The sequence below is a fragment of the Armigeres subalbatus genome, chromosome 3 (genome assembly GCF_024139115.2).
Source record: "Armigeres subalbatus isolate Guangzhou_Male chromosome 3, GZ_Asu_2, whole genome shotgun sequence".
Taxonomy (NCBI): Eukaryota; Metazoa; Arthropoda; class Insecta; order Diptera; family Culicidae; genus Armigeres; species Armigeres subalbatus.
Genome location: NC_085141.1, coordinates 310,022,105 through 310,045,606, shown reverse-complemented (window position 1 = coordinate 310,045,606; position 23,502 = coordinate 310,022,105). Strand labels below are relative to the sequence as shown.

General features: G+C 40.8%; 2 protein-coding genes across 3 annotated transcripts in view; one reads left to right on the top strand and one right to left on the bottom strand.

The window, feature by feature from the left end:
* Positions 1–23,502, bottom strand: part of LOC134225229 (hyaluronidase Tab y 2.0101-like) — a 167,183-nt gene that overhangs the window by 72,135 nt on the left and 71,546 nt on the right. The window lies entirely within an intron of this gene.
* On the top strand, positions 3,627–5,262 carry LOC134225230 (nucleolar protein 58-like). Its single transcript, XM_062705123.1, has 3 exons — positions 3,627–3,943; positions 4,002–4,070; positions 4,133–5,262. The coding sequence occupies exons 1-3, from the start codon at positions 3,703–3,705 to the stop codon at positions 4,690–4,692; spliced, it is 870 nt and encodes a 289-aa protein (XP_062561107.1). The 5' UTR covers positions 3,627–3,702; the 3' UTR covers positions 4,693–5,262.

Below are 23,502 nucleotides of genomic sequence, written 5' to 3'. Positions count from 1 at the left end.
GTTCCACCGATGCGATGTTGTGGCAAGCAACAGTTAGCTCCAGACGCCTCTCATCGACTCGAAGCTCGTTCCGTACCACATCGCATGTCGATGTGGCGCCTGTTGACTGCAGGGTTTAATTGCTGAAACTGCCTTTCCGTGCCTTGTCTATCATTAGCAACGTTCACTCTACGTACATATTGCCTTCGGGTCCTTTTTTTTCGCAATCGATAAGTTTGATTAACGATTTGGCAAATTGAGCAGCAATTCAATTCGTGCAATTCGCCCCAGCCCGTCACCACTCGCTCAGCAAGGGGTTAATTCGGAGATCGTTAAAAGCCAGTCCACGCCAATTTCCGTCACATTGCTGGTCGGTTCCTGTTCGGGCCTTTTAGGATAACACGGACTTAATTGAAGCCCAGCGTTGCTCTTTTAGAGCCGATTTTTTTTTCTCCGGGGATCCTGCGGCATGTTGTTGCTAAGTCGTGAAAGTGATTTTCGATTTTCCTATCTAAGCTTTCAATGATGTCTGTCGCCGCACCGGTACCGGCGGGGGGGATCGGGTCAATGTTTGCCGGCCGGCCAATTTTGGAAGACACGTGTCAACACTAATGTTGTGCCATCTCTGAACCCTTGCTTTCAATGGCTCTCGAATAAGAGAGCAGGATTAAAACGGATTGGGATTGTGGAGTTTGTTCCCGGTGATGGGGGAAATTCAGTAAGTGGATTGTAGGTCTTTTGAATGAAATAAATGTCAATTTAGAGATGATTGATTATTTTAAAATCTTTCATTTGTGACAGTAGAATTGATTAAAATAGAGTTAAAACTAGGTCGATTCTTGATGCGACCACCCAAGGTAATCTCGTGATTTATACCATGCAAAAAAAGGCACTGAATCAATTTTCAAATCGAAATAAATGTAAATTTGAAGCAAAAAAAACAGGAGTTTGAAACACAATCATTTCATAACAATATGATGACAAAGAAGCTATTATTGAGATGATTGTTGCCTTTCTTTCAATTGATTTAAGCTGCATTCTGTCATTGGACCAATAAAAAGTCCTCTTACTGCCCCAAACATTGCTAATGTTGCTACCCTTTTTAAGAACCCAATAAACCTTCGAATAATCGGTCCTTTTTCAATTAAATTCATACCTTTTTCCAGCTGAATGGATTGGTAGGTTCATTCCTACACAAGCAGTGCTTGAGTGACCCTCGCAATTTTTCTTCATTACTTCTGTGATGAACAATGACGGGACTCCATTTCCTGTGTCGTTGCAATTCAAAATAAACGATTTATAGCCATTGCAACCTTTATATTGTCCTATCTCGTATTTTTGTTATCTTGTTTTATTGTCTCAGTCGGTTTTTGCCTTATTTAAAGTCAACATTCCCAATAAACACATATTTTTTGAAGCCTCCAACTATTCAAAAAAAATCAAAAACAAAAATATAATGAGTGCTGCACGTCGATTAGACGAACAAAAAACATTTTTTTGAAGGGAAGGGTCAATTCTGAATAGGATTTGTTTGTGAGCATGGACACTCCTCCCACAATTATGGATCTCTTTTGTGTTTGACAATGAATTTCTAGCTTGATATGAATAATATAACACCGGACATATTTTTGTGACATAAAAACTCTTATTTTCTAACATTTATTGCGTTTATCATGCTTTTCAACCAAAAAGGAGTGGTAGTTTTGTGCAAGTGCAAGCTTGCTGTTGAGCATCTGTCAAAATATCAACATTTTTTGGTGGCTTCACAAGAAGTGGTTCCTTCATTCATAAGCTTATAAATAGTTAAATATTCCATATCCAAGTGAAAAAATGGCCCGTACACCAAAGTTAAGGTATGTTTTTCACAAATCACACGGAGTTTACTACATTTTCGTTTTATTCTGTTGAAAATTGAAGGATATTCAAGTGATCCATAATTGTGACCAGAAACGAGTAGATTCCCACAATTATGGATCACTTTCCATCGAAGTATTTTCCTGAATCTAGTGATTCTCCCACAACGCCGTATCGTTCTTGAGAATTCGCAGGTCCGCTAAACCACCGAGATCAAATATAGACGAATCTGTGGAAATCCGTCAAAATTGAGTTTCTTTTTTTGTCTTTATTTAGGTGTTTTTTTTTTTTAAGAAATTGGATTTCAATAAAATTCAGTTAAAACCAGCTATCACTGTTTCTCTGGCTTTAGCCTCCCATCATAGCGTATCATCTTTAACTTTCAGGAAACATCAAAAACGGATGCAATACAAATCCGAAGCTTTACAGAAAGCAGTACTCGATGCTCGAAAAACCGGAAAAATCCGTAAGGCGGCAAAGCTTCACCAGGTTCCTTTCACAACGCTGCAACGTCATCTTAAGTTACCCCCTAAGAATATCAATCCTGGGCCACCAACAGTCTTGCGAACAAATGAAGAAGCTCGCTTGGTGAAATGGATCATTTACATGGCTAGAGCAGGATTTCCCGTAAGCCAATCTATTTTGACCAACACCGTCAAAGATTTGGCTGACCAGATCCGAAAAACTCGAAATGTACCAGCTTCCTTTCCAAGTATGTATTGGCACTTGACAAGGTCGTATTATTTTTAATGTTTTTATGGTATTTGTTTGACTCCACAATAGGTAAGAACTGGGTGCATCGATTCCTTAAAAGACATCCGAAAATTACAAAAAAGTACACATCCCACCTCTCACGATCTGGCGCCAACGTAACAGAGGATCTTCTCCGGAGTTGGTTTCTCGAAGTGGAGAGTATACTGGCCGACCCTAGCAGAACAATTCACGTTGATTTGGTTGCAATAACTCATATATGACCAAATTTAGTCGTATATGAGTATAATAAACTGATTTACAACATGTGTGTTGATCGGGGAGGAAGGAATCGACCTGTCCATTTTTGGCAACCCCAAACGAATTTTTAATTTCGATGAGTCGGGATTCCAACTGGTTCCCAAAGATTTCAAAGCTCTTTGCGAACAAGGCGTTGAGAATGTCTACATGGTTAGCAATAACTCAGATAAAGAGTGTTTTACCGCTCTTTTCGGGTGCAATGCGGATGGTGACTTGACTCCGCCAATGATTCTCTACCCTGGTAAAAGGATCAGCCAAGAAATCGTTCAAAACGTCCCAGAGGGTTGGTCGGTAGGTGTGTCTGACGAAGGATGGCAAACAGCCAAGACCTTCTTCGAGAACATAACAAATGACTTTTACCCATGGCTTGTCAAAACGGGAGCTGAATTTCCAGTTGTTGTTTTTCTGAAAGGCCATAAAAGCCATATCAACATTGAATTAACAGAGTTTTGCTTGAACAAACGGATAATACTAATCTCTCTCTACCCTAATTCTACGAGAATTCTTCAGCCACTGGACCGAATGTTCTTTGGACCATTCAAAGCCATTTGGAGTAAAGTTCTCAAAGACTTTCTCCTGGGAAAAAGTTTGGCAAGAGTAACGAAAGTCAACTTTCCTGGATTTTTGAAAACCGCGGTGGATAACTTCACAAATTCAAAAAGTTGTCTCCAAAAGGCGTTCAACTTGTGCGGATTATGCCCATGGAATGTAAATGCAATTGACTTTAGTTTGTTGCCTACGAATGTGAATGAACTGCTCGAGGACTCAGTGGAAACTTCTACCATATGCGATACAACTGCCGAAGTTGCATGTCAAACTTCTGAAAATGATTATGAAGTTCAACTCCGATACGTCGAAATGGCACTGTCGGCCGAACAGGTTCTTAAGTTTTCTGACAACAGACTGAAAGATGCATGGTATGGTCCACTTGAAGAGCTAGCGCTGTTCAACTTTTGGAAGCTCATAAAGGATAAAGCTGAAGGACTTTTTTATACGGAGCCACTGAATCCAAATGAAAGTCTCACTTTGGATTTTATTGTTGACCCGGAAGGCGAGTGCGTCTTTATGCCCCAACCAAATGGAGGAAACGATGATTATGGTAAATGTCTGTAATTAATTTTAAATTAACACGTTTTAATTATAGTTTTTTTCCCTAGCAACTGCAAACGGTGCTCCAAATTCACGTGATGCCTCCCTCGATCATTGTGAAATATTTGAGAATTCAGGTGGTATACATAAGATTGTTAGTCCATGAACTTGTGGTATAACATTTCCATTGTTTTTTCAGCTTCCACATCTGAATCGCGAATCCAGCATGACGCAAACGCTAAGCAAACATTAGAACATGTTCCACTGGCTGAGATATCTACATCAGTGTCTAATATAGAACCAGCGTATGTACAATCTGACGCAACGGAAGCACCGAATGTGCTATCTACCTTGACTTGCAAGCAGAAAGATCCATTCGATAAAGTGCTGATCTGGCCAAGAATTGAGCCGCCTAAGAAAGGAGATCGTAAGCGTCGTGGTCAAGAACATGTGCCATCGGTGGCTACCAGTGAACGGTGGCTACAATGGTTCAAGAAGAAGGATCAGGAAAAGCAAGAAAAAGAAGTTGCGCAGAAAGCCAGGCTGGAAGAGCGCAAGCGTCTAAAAGAGAAAAAAGAAGAAGAGAGGTGTCAGCTGCAAAAGAAGAAGGAAGAGGCCAAAAAAGCCAAGATAGAAGAGCGAAAAAACCTGAAGGAGAAGCGAGAAGAAATGAAACGTACAAAGGCTGCTACCAAGAAGAATAAAGAAAACCACGGGATGAGGAAGAAGGCTACCGAATCTCCTGCAGCTGATGAGTGAAAGCGAAAGGGGATCGAAAGAGAAGAAGGACTAAGTAAAGTAGCGAAGAAGTTGCTGGTGAGGACGATCTTTGAATATCAGGACTGACGAATGAAAATGGTTTAAAAGGAAGAGGCGCTAAAAAAGGTGACCATGAATGGCATAGATAAGACAGGAAGAAAGCAGAATGTGGACGACAATGACGAATAAATGTAGAGCACAAAAATCAATTTCGAAAGAAGAAGAATTAGGAGGTAAATGGGAAAATGGTTTCGCGATGATCGGACTCACCTTGGAATAGTTTAGAGGAATTAGAGAAGAGATAGAGAAGTTATTTAAAATCAGAATGAATTTTGATGTAACTGTTTTTTTTTTCAATAAATATTCGAAACAAAAACCATGTTCAGTATATGATGATAGCAGTAGATGATTGACCGCTCCCCCAAATTACACTGTGACAGTGGACGACGGGGATAATCTGTCACCACTTCATCCTTCCACACCCCTTCAAACATGAATTAATTTATGGATGATCCATCTTTCACTTTGTGTATTTTTTGCTTATAAAACAAGTGTTTTTATGAATGAAGACATTTCTCAATCTTATTTAGGGAACGTCCATAAATAATTACGTCACGCAAAAATCGACCATTTTAAAAAAAATATGAAGTCTTCAAAAATTGTGTACCAGATGTCACACTTTCAGAAACTCCCCCTCACCCAGAGCCGGATTTAGGGGGGGGGGGATCCAGGGGGGCCGTGGCCCCGGGCCCCCACAAATCTTATGTACCAAAACCAACTTTTTTTGTTCATTCTGGGGCCCCCACAGACTGTCGGCCCCGGGGCCCCCTTCTGGGTAAATCCGGCCCTGCCCTCACCTCTAAAAGCGTGGATGTTCCTTTACGTGTTTTGTGGATGACCCCCTTAATAACATGTTTTGAAACAAGAAACGCTATTCAATACAAAAATAATATATTTCCAGGATTTTTTTTCAAAGGGGCCTAATTGATTTTGACCTTGATTTTTGGAACGGCGATTGTGCTCTTCATTCAAATTATTTCGGCCAACTAATGTACCCAGCAGAAAGAATGGATTCCCATCTATCAGCTAGTAACGTCAGCTGATTAAAATATGCCGAATAAAAAGAATAATAGTCGTTTCAAATTTCAAGGTCAAATACAGTTACGCCGATTTGAAAAAAGTTCCTAGATTTTGCTAACGCCTGGATAACCATAGATAAAAATGAGAATATCAGTATACCTGATCCATAATATGTACCAAATTGATCCATAATTGTGACCGCTTCCAAAAGTGATCCATAATATGGTTTTTGGCCAATGTTCAAATATTTAGCTTTTGGCTATATTTTAATGAAATGTAATGCATGAAACACTGTGCCAATCAAAACTTGATAGATAAGCGATGTAAGATCCGTTCTTACATTCAAAGCTCCAACCTCCTACATTTTTATAGTGAATTTTGAAGATTGGTTTCAACACTAATTGATCCATAATAGTGGGGGGAGTGGACAAGTAAACTGTAATTATTAGCTGCTGAAAATTATCGCTCTTGTTTTCAATTTGTTAGTATATGCCGTTGCCTTTGGTTTATCATTTGGAACGACACGATTATTTTGTTTATGCAATACTAGCAGACCCGACGAACTTCGTTTCGCCTAAAATTGATTTATTCTCTGATTAATCCTCGAGTTATGAAGAAATTGATGTTTCATTTGTTTGGGAGCCCCCCTTTTCAAAGGGGGGAGGGGTCTCGAACCATCTTAAGAACCTTCCCCGGCCCCAGAAACCTCTGCATACAAATTTTCTCGCCGATCGGTTCAGTAGTTTCGGAGTCTATAAGGTTCAGACAGACAGAAATTCATTTTTATGTATATAAGATAATGCAGTTTATGCAGTTGTCTCAATTCTACTCACTCTATTCTGAGGCGAATCCTTTCCAGATTGGAGAACGCGAAGCAAGATTATGCAGGATTCGAGGCCTCTTTTCGCATGATTCGAAGCGAAACTTTTACAAAGTAAGTAAGATTAGCTATAAAGCTGAGAACGATGTCCAAATGATCAAAGTCGAGTACTGCTGCACCTAGCCGCACAATGGGATCATCCTGAAAATAGACGATCGCATTTTTTTTAATTCTTTATTATTGTGTTTTGACGATCGAAAATGTTTTGACCCCCTAAACGGCATTTTTTCGCCACGGTGTTTTCCTAAGGGCCCTCCTTAGCCGTGCGGTAAGACGCGCAGCTACAAAGCAAGAACACGCTGAGGGTGGCTGGGTTCGATTCCCGTTGCCGGTCTAGGCAATTTTCGGATTGAAAATTGTCTCGACTTCCCTGGGCATTAAAGTATCATCGTGTTAGCCTCATGATATACGAATGCAAAAATGGTAACTTGGCTTAGAAATCTCGCAGTTAATAACTGTGGAAGTGCTTAATGAACACTAAGCTGCGAGGCGGCTCTGTCCCAGTGTGGGGATGTAATGCCAATAAGAAGAAGAAGTCTTCCTAAGGTAGTCTCTTATTTTTTCCCTGCATCAGCAGGAATAGAAATTTCAAGGGTAAATTTACTTGAATACCCGAGCAAAAAATAAATTTTATAAGAAATTTGTTTAGAGGGTTGATGTCTTCTGAAAAGTTGTAGAGTATGTTATTTTGAACTTCTTTGCTGGATAAGCCTTATACTTTGGACTAACATTCAATCGGTTCAATTAGGTAAACTAACCTCAAAATCGGGTTTTAGGGTTTTCCATGTTTTAGTTTCAATTAATTAACTCAGTATGTTCTGTGAACTTGTATATCTAAGTAAAATATAGCAATTTAAGGAGACTCCAGCAATATACAATGAGAATATGTGATGATATAATGATTATTAGGTCAAATAGGTGCCATTTTGTTCAATGTTTATTTTCTCAATTGGCACTTCTTGGCACCTAAATTTTTAATAATTTGTTAGCCCAATATGTCTAAAATGAGGTAGGGGATAAATATTATCGGGTCTCGTAAGGCACATTTCATCCAATTGGTATTTTTAAATGTCTCAAAAATCAAGGAAATCAAACTGTTTCGTGAAGTAGTCAAGAAAAATCGAATAAATTGTAAGATCTCGCATTTTTTCTTCAAAGTAGAATTCTTAAGCTTTCATTTCATAATAATAGGTTGAAAGTCGGTTCAGTAGTTCAAACGTTATGGATTCTTGACAAAAGTAAATATTCGAAAATATCGTTTTTATAGAGATGGTATATCGTAATGCAGATATACGTACAGCAGTATCAGGTAAATAGATTTACGACCTTCCAGGGTTTTGCAAAATTTGGTTGATTTGTTGAATTATTCCTCTACGAAAATTAATAGATCCGTTGTTTTATTGTTTGGTCATTAGGGTGAATAATTTTGAAAAAGTATTACCATTATCAAAAATTTACTTTTATCAAAAATCCATAACTTTTGAAATACTGGACCGAATTTCAATCTATTATTGTGAAATAAAAGCTTAAGAGTGCTTCTTTCAAGAAAAAAATATGACATCTTACGATTTCCATGATCTTGCTTGGATTGTTCACGAAACAGTTTGTTCTCCATAATTTTGGAGACATTTAAAAATACCTATTGGATGAAATGTGCCTTATGAGACCCGATAATTATTTATCCCCTGCCTCATTCTAGACATAATGGGCCAACAAACTTTTAAAAATTTAGGTGCCAAGAAGTGCCAATTCAAAAAATAAATTAAAACATATAACATTATAACTAGCTAGCCGCCCCCTCTGGATCACCTCACGCTCGTTCGTAAGAAGGTTCCCGTTTATGTCCTTACACATATCAGGCTGTGGCACGTGGCCCTTACGTGAACGGTTCAACTTCTCATAGAACTTTCGTGTGTTATTAGCGCGGTACAGTTGCTCCGTCTCTTCACAGTCTCGATCTTCCTGCTGGCGCTTTTTCCTCCGGAAAATCGAGTTTTGTCTGTTCCGCGCCCGTTTATATCGTGCCTCGTTCGCCCTCGTGCGGTGTTGCAGCAATCTCGCCCATGCTGCATTCTTCTCTTCCACTAACTGCTCACATTCGCCGTCATACCAGTCGTTTCTCTGATCCGGATCAAATATCTCTCCAGCCATCTTCAAGAGACACTGCGCCTAGCTGCTCTTCCGTTGGGAGTGCCTCTTCCAGCTGCTGCGCGTATTCTTGGGCTAGTCTACCATCTTGCAGCCGCCCAATGTTAAGCCGTGGCGTCCAACTTCGACGCAAGTTGTACACCGTCGAGAGTTTTGAGCGCAGGCATACTGCAACGAGGTAGTGGTCGGATTCAATATTCGCACTGCGGTAAGTGCGGACAATCGTGCTGTCGGAGAAGAATTTACCGTTGATTAGAACGTGGTCGATTTGGTTTTCCGTTTCTTGGTTAGGTGATCTCCATGTGGCCTTGTGGATATTTTTGCGGGGAAAGAAGGGGCTTCGGATTACCATTCCGCGGTAGGCTGCGAAGTTTATGCATCGTTGGCCGTTGTCATTTGATACGGTGTGCAGACTGTCCGGTCCGATGACCGGTCTATACATTTCCTCCCTTCCTATCTGTGCGTTCATGTCACCGATGACGATTTTGACGTCCCGCAGTGGGCATCCATCGTATGTCTGCTCCAGCTGTGCGTAGAATGCTTCATTCTCGTCATCGGGTCTCCCTTCGTGTGGGCAGTGTACGTTGATGATGCTATAGTTGAAGAAACGGCCTTTTATCCTCAGCTTTCACATTCTTGCGTTGATTGGCTGCCACCCAATCACACGTTGGCGCATCTTACCCAGCACTATGAAGCCGGTTCCCAGCTTTTTGGTGGTGCCACAGCTTTGGTAGAAGGTAGCCGCCCGATGCCTGCTTTTCCACACTTTCTGTCCTGTCCAGCGCCACGACGTCGAAGTTGCGGGGATGTAATTCATCGCAGATTATCCTGTCGCAACCTGCGAAACCTAGCGACTAGCAGATCCATGTTCCAAGCTTCCAATCGTGATCCTTTATTTGTCGCCTAGGTCGTTGTTGATTATATCGAGTCGCATTATCTCTTATATTGTTCGTAATTGTTGGTTTTCCATGCGGCTTATTGGGCCTGCGCAAACCTCCTGTATCGTCGGAGGGCCGTCGTGTCAGGGCTGTTTAGCGTCCCACCTAACACAAGGACTTTGGCTTGTAAGCTTTGAGCGGCGCACGGTCGCTTTGGTAGGGCCTATACTATACATGCAGATTTTTATAGGAATTTACAGGGCCCACTGTCAAACCCCACCACATCCTAGGCAAGCCCCAAAAACTAGCAGATGGTCTGGGGAGGGATCGTCAAGCCCTTGGACATAGTCCATGCTGCTCGTAAACCGATCGAATAGCTGACTATCTACAAAACGCTTATTAGACCGGTAGTTCTCTAGGGCCACGAGACCTGGATGATGCTCGTCGAGGACCATCGTTCACACCGCGAAAATCGGAAGACTGCAAGAGTCTCTTGTTATGCCCAAACATTATCTGAAATTTGTTAGTTTCACTATTATATTAGGTAGTACATTTGTGTTTCTTCGCAAATAAAGCTAAATGTTCCATATGAAGCTTATCTATGTATATTTGTATACATCTTGATTTAATTTTACTTACTTTTGTTCAAAGCCATCTGTATTGATCTGTTTTTTGATTGCCGAAACCATTTTGAAAGCGACTCTATAAAATACGCTGTTGGCAAAACTTCTGGTCGGTTTGCAGCTTGACTGTAGAACCTAAGAGCCGCAGACACATTCTGGTTAACAAACTTTTCCGAGTTAATGACCTTCATTACATCAAAATTGCTTCTTTTCTTTTTGAATTCCACATCTTCTGGCTTGAGGCCATGCGCAACTTTTAGTGAATTTTGCTGTTCGAAGTTTACAAGATCTGTCAAATGTTGAACATTTACTTCGTTCGTACAAAATTTGTTGGATTTCACAACATCTGGTGGTAGCCATAGAACCTCATTTTTTAGCCATCCCTGAACAGTTGATTTGAATACGTGCACAACATCTGGGATTATTTCTAATTTTCTGGATGGATCCTCTGGATGCTCGATAGGTGAGCTATTCATCACTTCAGTTTTATGGAACTTTAAGTTCAATTCATTCCACAACTTTTTATTGTTTGGGCCACAGTCTGACGTTAGAAAATGTACTCGACAACCGAACGATTCTACCTTTCGAATGATTTCAAACGCGGTTTTCTTAGACCTTCCTATTGCATTAGAAAAAAGTTACACATTGTGCATTGGGGTTCATTTGGATTCAAGATTTCATCACGATCACAAAAAAATTTGGGGTTGTATACAAGACACGACCACTCGACGTAAGCTACGTAAAACAAAATATAGTACACTGAACCAATTATTCCACTCTATATAGTAGAGAAGTAAAAGTGTATTTAGTGTAAAAGTGCGCGCACCCACGTGACTCTGGCGTGTATTATTTTGACATATCGAAGTGACATTTAGAAAACTGAAATATCCATCTATTAGTTGCTCTCACTGAATGTATTTTATTTGATTGTTTAAAATTGTAAAAATAAAAGAGTAGATTTTTTACCAACTGTGTAGGACATCTCTGCCCGGGCATCTATTGTGCGGTACAATAATCACTTACATTTTTTTGCTACCTTTTCTGCGCTCTACTTCTTTTGACTCCGGAGGCTACTTTGGATTCTTGATTTGCTAAAAAAAAAAACTTTAACTAAAAAACTAAAAAACTAAAACGTACTTTGACACGCTTCTTGAAAGTAAAACTAAAAAGTTAATATTCTAAGGGGTTTAAAGGATTGATCCTCCACGAGGGAGCTCCCCAAATCCAACATATATTCACTGAGAGTACATACCTTCTATCTCGGTTCCCGGATGCTTCCAACGGAGTGAAAGTCGTACGGATCCAATTGAGGAAAGCCATTCCATCCTACATAAGCATTCGAGGTTACAACACCTATGTAACTTACAATAATCAAGAACCTACTTGTCGTCACTGTGGTAACATCATGCATCGGGGCAGAAGCTGTGCTGATAACCGTCTCATAATAGCTGAGGGCCAACGGAAGATTGTCTCGTACGTCGACATTGCATCAGGAATTTCTTCTAAATCAGATGCCACCAACAACGTGGTATCTTCACCAGACAATAATGCAAGCGCTGCGTCGGTGGTGTCTGATAATAGTCATTCATTACCAGATACATCACTGAAAGCTCCTGTTTCTACTACGAGCACACAACAACAGATTAAGCGACCGGCGGCAAACCACGGAGACTGTGAAACTGAAAAAAGCTAAAGCTCGACGGAACAGCGAAACACATCTGCTGATCGCAAAGATTTAACAACAGCGAAGAAAACAGCCGTAACACATACGGCAATCGGACGATCTGCAAGCGCCAACACCTCGATCGACCTAAATATATCTGATGAAGATCAACATGCCTACAATCGCCACAGCCGACTGGGAACGCAGACACGCGCATCTATCAGAGAGGCAAGTAGAACTCGTAATTCGCAACCAATTTAAAATGTCTGCACACGACCAATCATACACACTTGCAACTATCAACGTTAACGCAATACAAAATCCTACCTAAATCCACTCTCTCTCGGCATTCATTCGAATGCTTGATCTTGAAATTGTATGCATGCAAAAAATATGAATTACTAGCTTTATGTACCCGGCCTTGCTCGGAATTGCCAGTTTTCAGTTTTTTTTTCACAATCAGAAAAAGATAAAACCAATTGGTCAACATGGTAAGAAGGGATCACACCCACCATTGCCTTATTCCGGGCAAATGCCTACTTTTAAAGAAGCAATCACAACCACCATCCAGATGGAAAAACATTAATCATTGCTTTTCAATGGGCAAACCATGATTGCGATGAAGGGTAACAATTAGGCTCCACCCCACTACCCCGAATGCCAGTACCCCGAATGCCATTACCCCGAAGGCCACTACCCCGAATGGGACAGTACCCCGAAAGCCATCACCCCGAATGGGACACTACCCCGAAATCCATTACCCCGAAAGGCAATTACCCCGAAAACATTTAAAATCTACAGTATTCTATTATTATGTTTCACACCAACGTATATCGATAAATCGCAACAGTTTTTAACCAACCAGTTTAACCAACAGTTTTGATTTTTCTTCTAATTAGCTTTAATTGTCATTCATGTCATTATGGCCTGGAAAAGTACTATTCTACGAAATGGAGTAAGAGATCCTTTTTCCAACAGAACGCGTTTTCCCGGTATAAGGTAAACAGAGGAGATGATGCCTTGTTTGAATGAACGAGTTTGCCCGGTATAAGGCAGACAGAGGAGATGATGCCTTCTTTAAATGGACGGGTTTGCCCGGTTTAAGACAGACAGAGGAGAGGATGCCTTCTTTAAATGGACGTGTTCGCCCGGTATAAGGCAGACAGAGGAGATGATGCCTTCTTTAAATGGACGGGTTTGCCCGGTATAAGACAGACAGAGGAGAGGATGCCTTCTTTAGATGGACGCGTTTGCTCGGTATAAGGCAGACAGAGGAGATGATGCCTTCTTTAAATGGACGCGTTTGCTCGGTATTAGGCAGACAGAGGAGATGATGCCTTCTTCAAATGGACGGGTTTGCCCGGTATAAAACAGACAGAGGAGAGGATGCCTTCTTTAAATGGACGTGTTTGTCCGATATAAGGCACACAGAGGAAATTATGCTTTGTTTGAATGAACGCGTTTGCACGGTATAAGGCAGACATAGGAGATGATGCCTTCTTTAAATGGACGGGTTTGCCTGGTATAAGACAGACAGAGAAGATAAAACCTCCTTTTAATGAACGTGCTTATACCTCGATAAGGCACACAGAGGAAATACTGTCTTTTTAAAAGTAACGTCTGATCGATAGAAGGCGAAACGAGATGATGCCTTCTTTAAGTTAAGTTAATGCCTTCTTTAAGTTTCTCTCACTCTCATACACAAACCCCCTTACTCACTCACTTCCTCTGTCTCACTAATTATTACTCATTCACCAACTCTCATTCATTCACCCACTCTTACTTACTTAACTACTCTTACTCACTAATCCACTTTTACTCACTCATTTACTCTCAATCATTCGCTCTCTCTTTCTCGCTCACTCTTACTCACTCACTCTTACTCACTCACTTAATCACTCGCTAACTCTTACTCACCCATTTACCCCCTCGTCGATGTTTAGATTAAGACCACGCTTCATCCAGAATCCGTTGCTTTTACTACAGCGACCAAGGAACAACTTCTACCTTGTTGCCCTAGTAGCCATGCTGACGTGGACCGCAATTGCCTCCAACTCTCTGCATTGTGCATGAAAACGTGCTGCATAATCTCCCCTGCCATTCAGGAATCTTGAAGAGTGCCATAGGAAGTGGAACGGGATCTTACGGAGTAAGAATACTTAGTTCCATACTGCATTAAAACAGTTTCAGTTCCAGTTGTTATTCATTCATATGAAAGTTGAATAAACTTTTATTGAGTAACATTTTTTTTTATTGAAATGAAGTATTAACTTGAAATAATGACTAATTCGGGGTACTGGATCATGCGGGGCAGTGTCCCATTAGGGGTAATGGCATTCGGGGTAGTGACTCATTCGGGGTAGTGACTTATTCGGGGTTGTGGCCTTCGGGGTATTGGCCTTCGGGGTAATGGCATTATGGGTAATGGAATTATGGGTAGTGTCGTAGAGTCTAACAATTATCATTGCTTTATACCCAGCAAATGCATGCTTTCTATGAAAGATTTTTCTGATGCTGTTCATAATTCATGTCGAATGACCTTAGGCCTTAAATAGTGTTATGTTAATGGACTGTTTCATTCAGGGATATGTCATTTTCAGGGAAATGTCATATTCTGGGATATGTGTATCGGTAAGAATCACTTTTGGAAAACATCATTTTCGTCATTTTTGGGGAATTGTTATTACTGGGAAAATGTTATTGTCAAGGATTTGCTCGAATGAACTAAATAAGAGGGATTTTAATTTAAGTCGTTTTCTAAACAAAGTCCAAAGTCCCTCCCAGCCTCTCTATAATAGTTTCCTTTGGGTAGAGAATACCTGTTTACAAATTTGGTTTGAATTGACCCATGCGATAAAAAGGTATACTAAGGCTGTGAACCATTCCACCGATTCGTTTAAGTTTTAGTTAAAATTTGACAGTTCGATGGTTATTTCGCCGTGGTTAAAAATAACCCTGCTCCAGAGCATGGTTAGATTTGACGATTCTATAGTTAAACTTTTTTCGCGAGAAAATTGGCGCCAAATTCATTTCGTTCCGATTAACTATCAATCTGTCAAAACTCAAATGGGTCGGCTTCGGAGTAAAATTTTAACCACAATGGGAAAATAACCATCGAAGTGTCAAATTTTAACTAAAAGTTAAACGAATCGGTGGAATGGTTCACAGCCTAAACTGTTCGTTTAATAAATATCTCTCATTCAGCTATAACACTCCTACCCAGTCTGATATAGTCTTCCTTAAATAGAGAATACGGGTTCCAAATTTGGTGGACATCGGTAAATGGGTTCAAAAGTTATGCTGAATTGATCGATAACTAAACAATACCCCTCTCTCACACCCACCCCCTTTTCAAATGACCTTAGGACACCAAAATTGTTTCCTTAGGACAGACAATATTTGATACGGTTCAAATCAATCATTGGGTTCAAGATTTACATTGAGTTGATCGATTGCTGAATAATACTGCTCCCCCCATACCCTCCCTTTTTCAAAGAGCATCCCTAACCTAACTATCGTCGTCTCCTTAATATCAAGAATGTGTGTTCCAAACTTGGTTGAAAACGGCCAAGGGGTTCAAAAGCTACACTGAATTGATCAATAACTATGCAATATCCCTACCCCACCACCCTCCCCCTTGTCCAAAGAGTATGCTTAACTACTCTATAGTCGTCTCCTAAAGATAAAGAATGTGTGTTCCAAATTTGATTGAAATCGGCCAAGGGGTTTAAAAGGTACACTGATTTGACCAATAACTAAGCAATACCCTCTCCCCACCACCCTCCCCCTTTTGCCAAAATAAATCTCTAACCCCCCTATCATCGTCTTCCTAAGATAAAGAATGTGTGTTCCAAATTTGGTTGAAATCGGCCAAGGGGTTCAAAAGGAACACTGCGTTGATCAATAACTAAGCAATGCCCCTCCCTCCCATACCCTCCCCCTTTCCAAACAAGCATCCCTAAGTCTCCTATCGTCATCTCCTAAAGATTAAGAATGTGCGTTCCAAATTTGGTTGAAATCGGCCAAGGGGTTTAGAAGGTACACTGAGTTGATCGATAACTAAGCAATACCCCTCCCCCCATACCCTCCCCCTTTTCCAAAGAGCATCCTCAACCCCCCTATCGTCGTCTCCTTAAGATAAAGAATGTGTGTTCCAAATTTGGTTGAAATCGGTCAATGGGTTCAGAAGTTATGCTGGAACATACATACAAACATACATACAAACATACAAACATTGAGTTTTATATATATGGATGGATGGATGGATGGATGGATGGATGGATGAGTTCCCAGGGTACGAAGCAATTTTCAATGTAGATGAGCGAAATCGTGGGACTGTAACACTTATACGAACAGGAATAGATATCATTACGATTATTAGGAGAGGTTTGGACTCACGAATATTGGCCGTTACTCTTCAAAACACAGTAACCATCATAAACATTTATGCACCATCCGGATCAAACAACCGAAATGATAGAGAACAGTTTTTCAACAGAGTAGTCCCAGAACAAATGCTTCAACATGCTCCTTATCTCATCATCGCTGGAGATTTCAATTCGGTGATAAATAGGTACGCGCGATTCAACCGGAAATTCGAACATGAGCCCAACTTTAAAGAGGCTCGTTCATACCAAAGACTTGACGGACTGTTGGCGTCTCTTCAACTCTGGAATCGATTACACGTTCGTTCGAGGTCAATCTATGTCAAGGATCGACGCTTTATACGTTAATCGTCCTGCAGTTCAACGAATTCAGTGTTGTTGGATTGAAGTGAACTGTTTTAGTGACCACAAGGCGGTTGTCATGCGATTCGCTTTACCCGTTGAAGTACAGCACACTCCGCGGCCACCATGGAAGCTGAACAATGTTTTGCTATCACCTGAAATAATCCAAGAGCTCTCATGGAAGTGGACATATTGGAAACGCTCCCGTCCACAATATCAGTCATGGGTCGATTGGTGGGTTGATTTCGCCAAGAAAAAGCTCGTTTCTTTTTTCAAATGGAAAAGGAACCAAAAATATCAACGGTACAACGACACCATGGGTTTCTATTACACAAGCCTTCGGAGGGCTTACGCCAACCATAGGGATAACGACTGCACAGCAGAAATAAACCGTATTAAAGCAGTTATGCTGAGAACAGAAACACTGTTTCGAGGAAGTTTTAGACCTTCATCATACCAGCACTTAAGCAACGAGCAGACATCCATATTTCAACTGGACGAACAACGTAAACGGCGAACAACATCAAGGATATCCAACATTACCGTTGGCGAAGTAAACATCGTGGAAAGGCAGGCAGTCGAAGATCACATCTTTGATCACTATCGGTCAATGTTTTTGGCAGAAAACGTAGGAGGTCAAGAAATATTTCAACCGGTGAGATCGATTCCCAGGAACACGGTCTATAATAGCACTATGATGGACGCAATCACGGAGGAAGAAGCTTTCGAAGCGATTAAATCCGCGGCATCAAACAAGTCTCCAGGAAAGGACGGCTTGACCAAGGAGTTTTTTCTGCGTGCATGGAACGTGATAAAAGTTGAATTCGTTGAGATTCTCAACGAAATGAAAAATGGCGCTATTCGGGAAGAACAACTACAAGGAGTCATCGTTTTGGTTTAAAAAAAAAACAGGTGACAACAGTGTAAACTCGTATAGGCCGATTTCATTGTTGAATGTAGATTACAAAATCCTTAGCCGCATTCTCAAAGATCGTTTGTCTACAGTCACGTCGCTACTATTATCAGAGAATCAGAAATGCTGCAATGGGAATCGAAATATCTTCGAAGCCACTTGTCAAATACGTGATGAAATAGGAGAAACTCGTCGAACCGGTCAAAATGCCTGCGACCTGAGTAATGCCTTTGATCGTGTTAATCATAGGTTTCTTTTAACTTCTTTAAGAAGAATGGGAATCAACGAAACATTCATCAACTTTCTCTCGATAACTATGAACCTTTCTCAGTCGCAAATTCTCATAAACGGTAGACTTACAGATTCAATCAGCATAAATCGATCTGTACGGCAGGGGGATCCTTTCTTTTTTTCGATTCTTTTTTTGATTCTTTTGACGTAAACTACGTCTAAGGGGAAGACTCAGATACAGGGTGTAAATCCGAAATTTCCAAATTCGAGACCGTCACGAAATTAGGATAGATTTCAAACGCTAATAGCGTCTTTATCTTTCGATGGATTTTCGAGATTTGCTTATCAATAGATTCGGAAACTCTCCAGCAATTTGCCAATTCTATTGATACTATTGATTATCAACGTTAAACTATTGAAAATGTTATTTCTTTCCAAATCGGGTGAAAAATTCAATTCCGTTCATAAATCCCCAACACGGACATCAGATTGCAGTAAGGTACGGGCCTTTTGATCCACTGCTTCGTTTTCCCTGTGTATAAAAAGCCCCGTGTTTCGCGTGCGCGCGTCGTTTTCATTCTGGATGTTACGGAGAACGGACCAGGGCGGTTCCAACGATAACGCCTGTGGTTTGGTCTATGGTGGTAAAAACTCAAAACTCATGGACGATTCTAATCAAGCGTGAGTTGAAACGCATCCAACTCAGCACTTTAAAACTCATGGATGAGTTGAATAATCGTATGTTTTCTTTTGACGTAAACTACGTCTACGTCTAAGACTCAGATACAGGGTGTAAAACCGAAATTTCCAAATTCGAGACCGTCACGAAATTAGGATAGATTTCAAACGCTAATAGCGTCTTTATCTTTCGATGGATTTTCGACATTTGTTTATCAATCGATTCAGAAACTCTCCAGCAATTTGCCAATTCTATTGATACTATTGATTATCACCGTTAAGGTGATTATAGAATAAAGTCAGAAATCGGCCATTTTGTAAACCACGTGCTTTTCCAATATTTTTTTCAAGGGCACGAGATGAAAGAACCATAACGCGTATGGGGCTGAAATAATGGTAGATCGTTTGCTTAGTTATGCTGAACAATCATAAATTGAGTTTCGGCACTGTACGAAACCTATTACGCCAGATTTGGGCTTTTGGAAATGTATGTAGATAAACGTGTGGTGAGTTTTAAATTCACCACGGGCTTCATTCTATAATCACCTTAAACTATTGAAAATGTTGTTTCTTTCCAAACCGGGTTTAAAATTCAATTCCGTTCATAAATCCCCAACACGGACATCAGATTGCAGTAAGGTACGGGCCTTTTGAACCACTGCTTCGTTTTCCCTGTGTATAAAAAGCCCCGTGTTTCGCGTGGGCGCGTCATTTTCATTCTGGATGCCACGGTGACAACGGCTGTCTCAGCGGATGAAATTTTTTCGGTCGGTGGTGGTGGCGGTCGTGGAAGCAGCAGCACATCATTTTCATCCGTGTCACATCTTCGGCGGATCTGGCAATCGACGGCGTTCGTTGAGCCGAATGATCGGATGGCGGTCGCGCAGCCCAGTAGCTGCTGATAAGGCACATAAGTGGCAATCAATCGGTTCTTTTCAGGACCATCATTACATTTTGGAGGAAGGTTAAGTTGAAATAATTTTTCTAAAGTGCAACCGTTAGGAACTGGAAAATTCTTCGGTGAAATTTTCTAGCGTAATTCGGAGTTATATGATTTTAGTGATTGAGAATGTTGATATTAGACGAACTTTCTTCATAGAAAGCATAATTGTTTTGGCATCGGTAGCGGAATCATAGCATTAGTGCCGGTCCGAGCATAGGCTGTCATCGGAAGATTGCTACAGCAATTTATTCACTAATGTGGCGTTTGCAACGATTTGGATGTTGTCGGCACAACATGAAATTTTCCCGCGAGACTCTATTTTTTATTTTTCCTGTTGATGATTGAAAAATAAATCGGTTCCGAGATGAACTTTATTCAAAGCGCAACGCTAACGTCGGTAGTTGAATCCCAAGTAAGTATCGGAAGGAGACCATGTAAACAATTGATTCGCATTATGACTAAAGATAATTGTATGGCGTCAGTATTGATGTTTGCTACAGATTTTTTGACGTAAACTTCGTCTAAGGGGAAGACTCAGATACAGGGTTTGAAACGGAAATTTCCAAATTCGAGACTGTCACAAAAATTAGGATAGATTTCAAACGCTAATAGCGTCTTTATCTTTCGATGGATTTTCGACATTTGCTTATCAATCGATTCAGAAACCCTTCAGCAATTTGCCAATTCTATTGATACTATAGATTATCATTAATGCTTAATTTTTTTTCTTACAACAAATATGACTTTGAAAAGTATCACCGGCACGTGCTTACTCGAAATCTACATGCTGATACATTTACAGTTACATCAAACAACTGAAAACCGAAATACGCCACTCCAAAATTACGAGGTGACAATGTTAGAAAAGACCAAAGATTGGAAAAATAACATGGTGTGTAGTGCCTCCCCGAGTCACCTTAAGGGAAGATCCTTTAATTACGGAACGCAAAAATTAGGCATTTTCAACCCTCCCTCCCCCCTATGTCACACTTTTTGTATGAAGCATCTAAAAATTATGTATGGGTCGTCACACTTCGCCCAAAACCCCCCTCTCCCCTCTAAGCGTTACGTAATTTGTGGACGCTCCCAAGATGGTAGCCGATCGTTAGTACTTCATATCAAATATCATATCATATCATAGCATATCAAAGAATATTGTGACCAAATTTAATAAAATTTGGTCAACAAAAACCCCCCTGACAATAATAGAACAAAACCTGCCAAAGCCGTCATTCCCCCTATTTCAGACAAGAAAATTTAATCTGAGCGCTGCTAATGTTGATGACGACGACCGCGCGACCCATACCATCGCCGGGAATAAAATTTCCGGTAGGAGCTCCGCCGATGCCGAAGGTGGTATCACGGTCTGCTCTCCGCGACTTCTCGAACGAAATGGCTCGCGCGCGCGGAAGAGCTGCTTTCTTGTAATCAATAAAGTTGAACCTGTAGCCACGCCCCTTTGGGGGGTGTGTGACGGTTACACAATATTTGCAGTCATACCGGACAACAAAGAGGCGGGACTAATGAGCCATCTTTATTGATTATAAGAAAACTGCTCTCCCGCGCGCGCGTGGCATTTCAGCACCTAAAAGCTCATGGATGAGTTGAATCATCGTATGTTTTCTGTATGTATGTAGAATCACTGTATGTATGTAGAATCACGAGCGCGCGTCAAACGGAGAAGCTGCAAAAATGTTTTCAAATGGATGACTATCTACCAAAATTATAAGTCTTTCTCTGAATCGTGCTCTCGTGATTCTACTATCGACGGAAAACAATCTGCCATCACCAAGCAATTAAGTTTTACTTTGATCAAAATTCATCTCGCCTCAAGTTGTGACATAAAAGCTACTTTCATTGATGGTAGCCAATCGTTAGTAGGGGAAATTACGGCTTTGGCAGGTTTTGTTCTATTATTGTCAGTGGGTTTTCTGTAACTAATTATGCTCAAATTTGGCCAAAACATTCTTTGCATATCAAAAAATATTGTGGCCAAATTTCATAAAATTTGGCCAACAAAAACCCCCTGACAATAGAACTAAACCTGCCAAAGCCGTCATTCCCCCTACTTCATACAAGAAAATTTAAACTGAGCGCTGCTAATGTTAATGACGACGACCGCGCGACCCACACCATCGCCGGGAATAAAATTTCCGGTAGGTGCTCCGCCTAGAGATGTCGCAAATTAATCGATTACTTCAATAAATCGATTCATCGATGTGATAATCGACTAATTTTGAATCGATTATTACCAAACGATTAATCGATTCAATAATCGAGAGGAATCGAGAGTAATCGATTAGTTACTAATCGATTAATCGGAATTTTACGACATCTCTAGCTCCGCCGATGCCAAAGGTGGTACCACGGTCTGCTCTTCGCGACATCTCAAACGAAATGGCTCGCGCGCGCGAAAGAGCTGCTTTCTTGTAATCAATTAAGTTGAACCTGTAGCCACGCCCCTTTGGGGGGTTTGTGACGGTTACATAATATTTTCATTCATACCGGACAACAAAGAGGCGGGACTAATGAGCCATCTTTATTGATTATAAAAAAAACTGCTCTCCCGCGCGCGCGAGGCATTTCATTTGAAATGTCGTGGAGAGCGGTTCCATCATCGGCAGAGTTGCCGAGCGAATTCCAGCTAGTGTCGTGGATCATGTGGTCGTCGTCGACATATTTGGAATTGATCGGTTCTTCTCAGGGCCACCATTCTACACAAAGGAAGATTGAGGCGAGGCGAATTTTATTCAAAGTGAAAATTAACCGCTTGGCGACGCCATAAAGTTGCCTGCCGTCCGTAGCAGAATCACGAGCGCACATCGGAGGGAGATGGCTTCAGTGGCAGTGAAATTCTTTCAAGAATTATTCGGTTTTGTTATTTCAGCAGCATCGTAGGTGCTGCAAATATGTATTCGTATGGATGGCGTCAGTTGTTGCCAAGTGAAATTTTCTCTCAAGATTATGATTTTTCAGAATCACCATTTTACACAAAATAATTAATTTGCCAGCATTTTGACGTAAACTACGTCTAAGGGGAAGCCTCGGATACAGGGTGCCAAATGAAAATTTCCAAATTGGGAGCCGTCACGAAATCATGTAAGATTTCAAAAGTTAATAGCGACTATATCTTTCGATACATTTTCGAGATTTTATTATCAATAGTTTCGGAAACAACGTTAAACTATTGAAAATTTTAGTTCTTTCACGTCTGGTAAAATATTCAGAACTAACCAACTCCGTTCATGCATCCCCAACACGGACATCAGATTGCTGTAACGCACGCACCTTTTGGCTCACCACTTCATTTTTCCTGTGCATAGTCGTGTCCTGTCGTCGACGTGTCTTGTCTACCCGTCGACGGGTAGTTGTTGCATAAAATTATTCACAAAGATGACATATGTAGCAAATAAGCGGAAAATCATTAAGTGGCTGTCGTCGGTGACAGCAGAATTGTGTAAATGCAATTTTCTCCGCATTTTAACTCGCTGTCGACAAACTTGTTCTACTAAAAAATTTAAATAAATTCTATTGAACGCTACCGATGCTGATGACAACCGCACGATGATTTCAAGCAAAACCGCAAACACGCGCGTGAGAGCAGCTTTTTGAATTGACTTGAGACGATGGCTGCGCCGGTAGCGATCCCACTAACATCTGTATTGTCGTCGGTGGTGATTGAGAAAAATGTTTGTTCTGAAAACAGTTTAAAATAATTTTTGGTTGAAATTCGCTATTGTGTCATGTATTCAACCTAATGTTCATATGATATTACGATTCTCATTGCACTAAGAGGTTTTACGTAGTTTACGTCGAGCGGTCGTGTCTTGTACACAACCCTTCTGATTTTTTTCGCTTTATCTTCAACCGCTAATCGATTACCTATCGGCTTTGAGCAACGGACAAGGGGAATCAGTCACAGCATATGCTGATGATGTCACGATCATTCTGAAAGATCCATCGAAAGTTCAACGTATCATCAACGCGTTTAGGGAATATGGAATGGAGTCGGGTGCAAAACTAAACCTCAGAAAAACAGTTGCTTT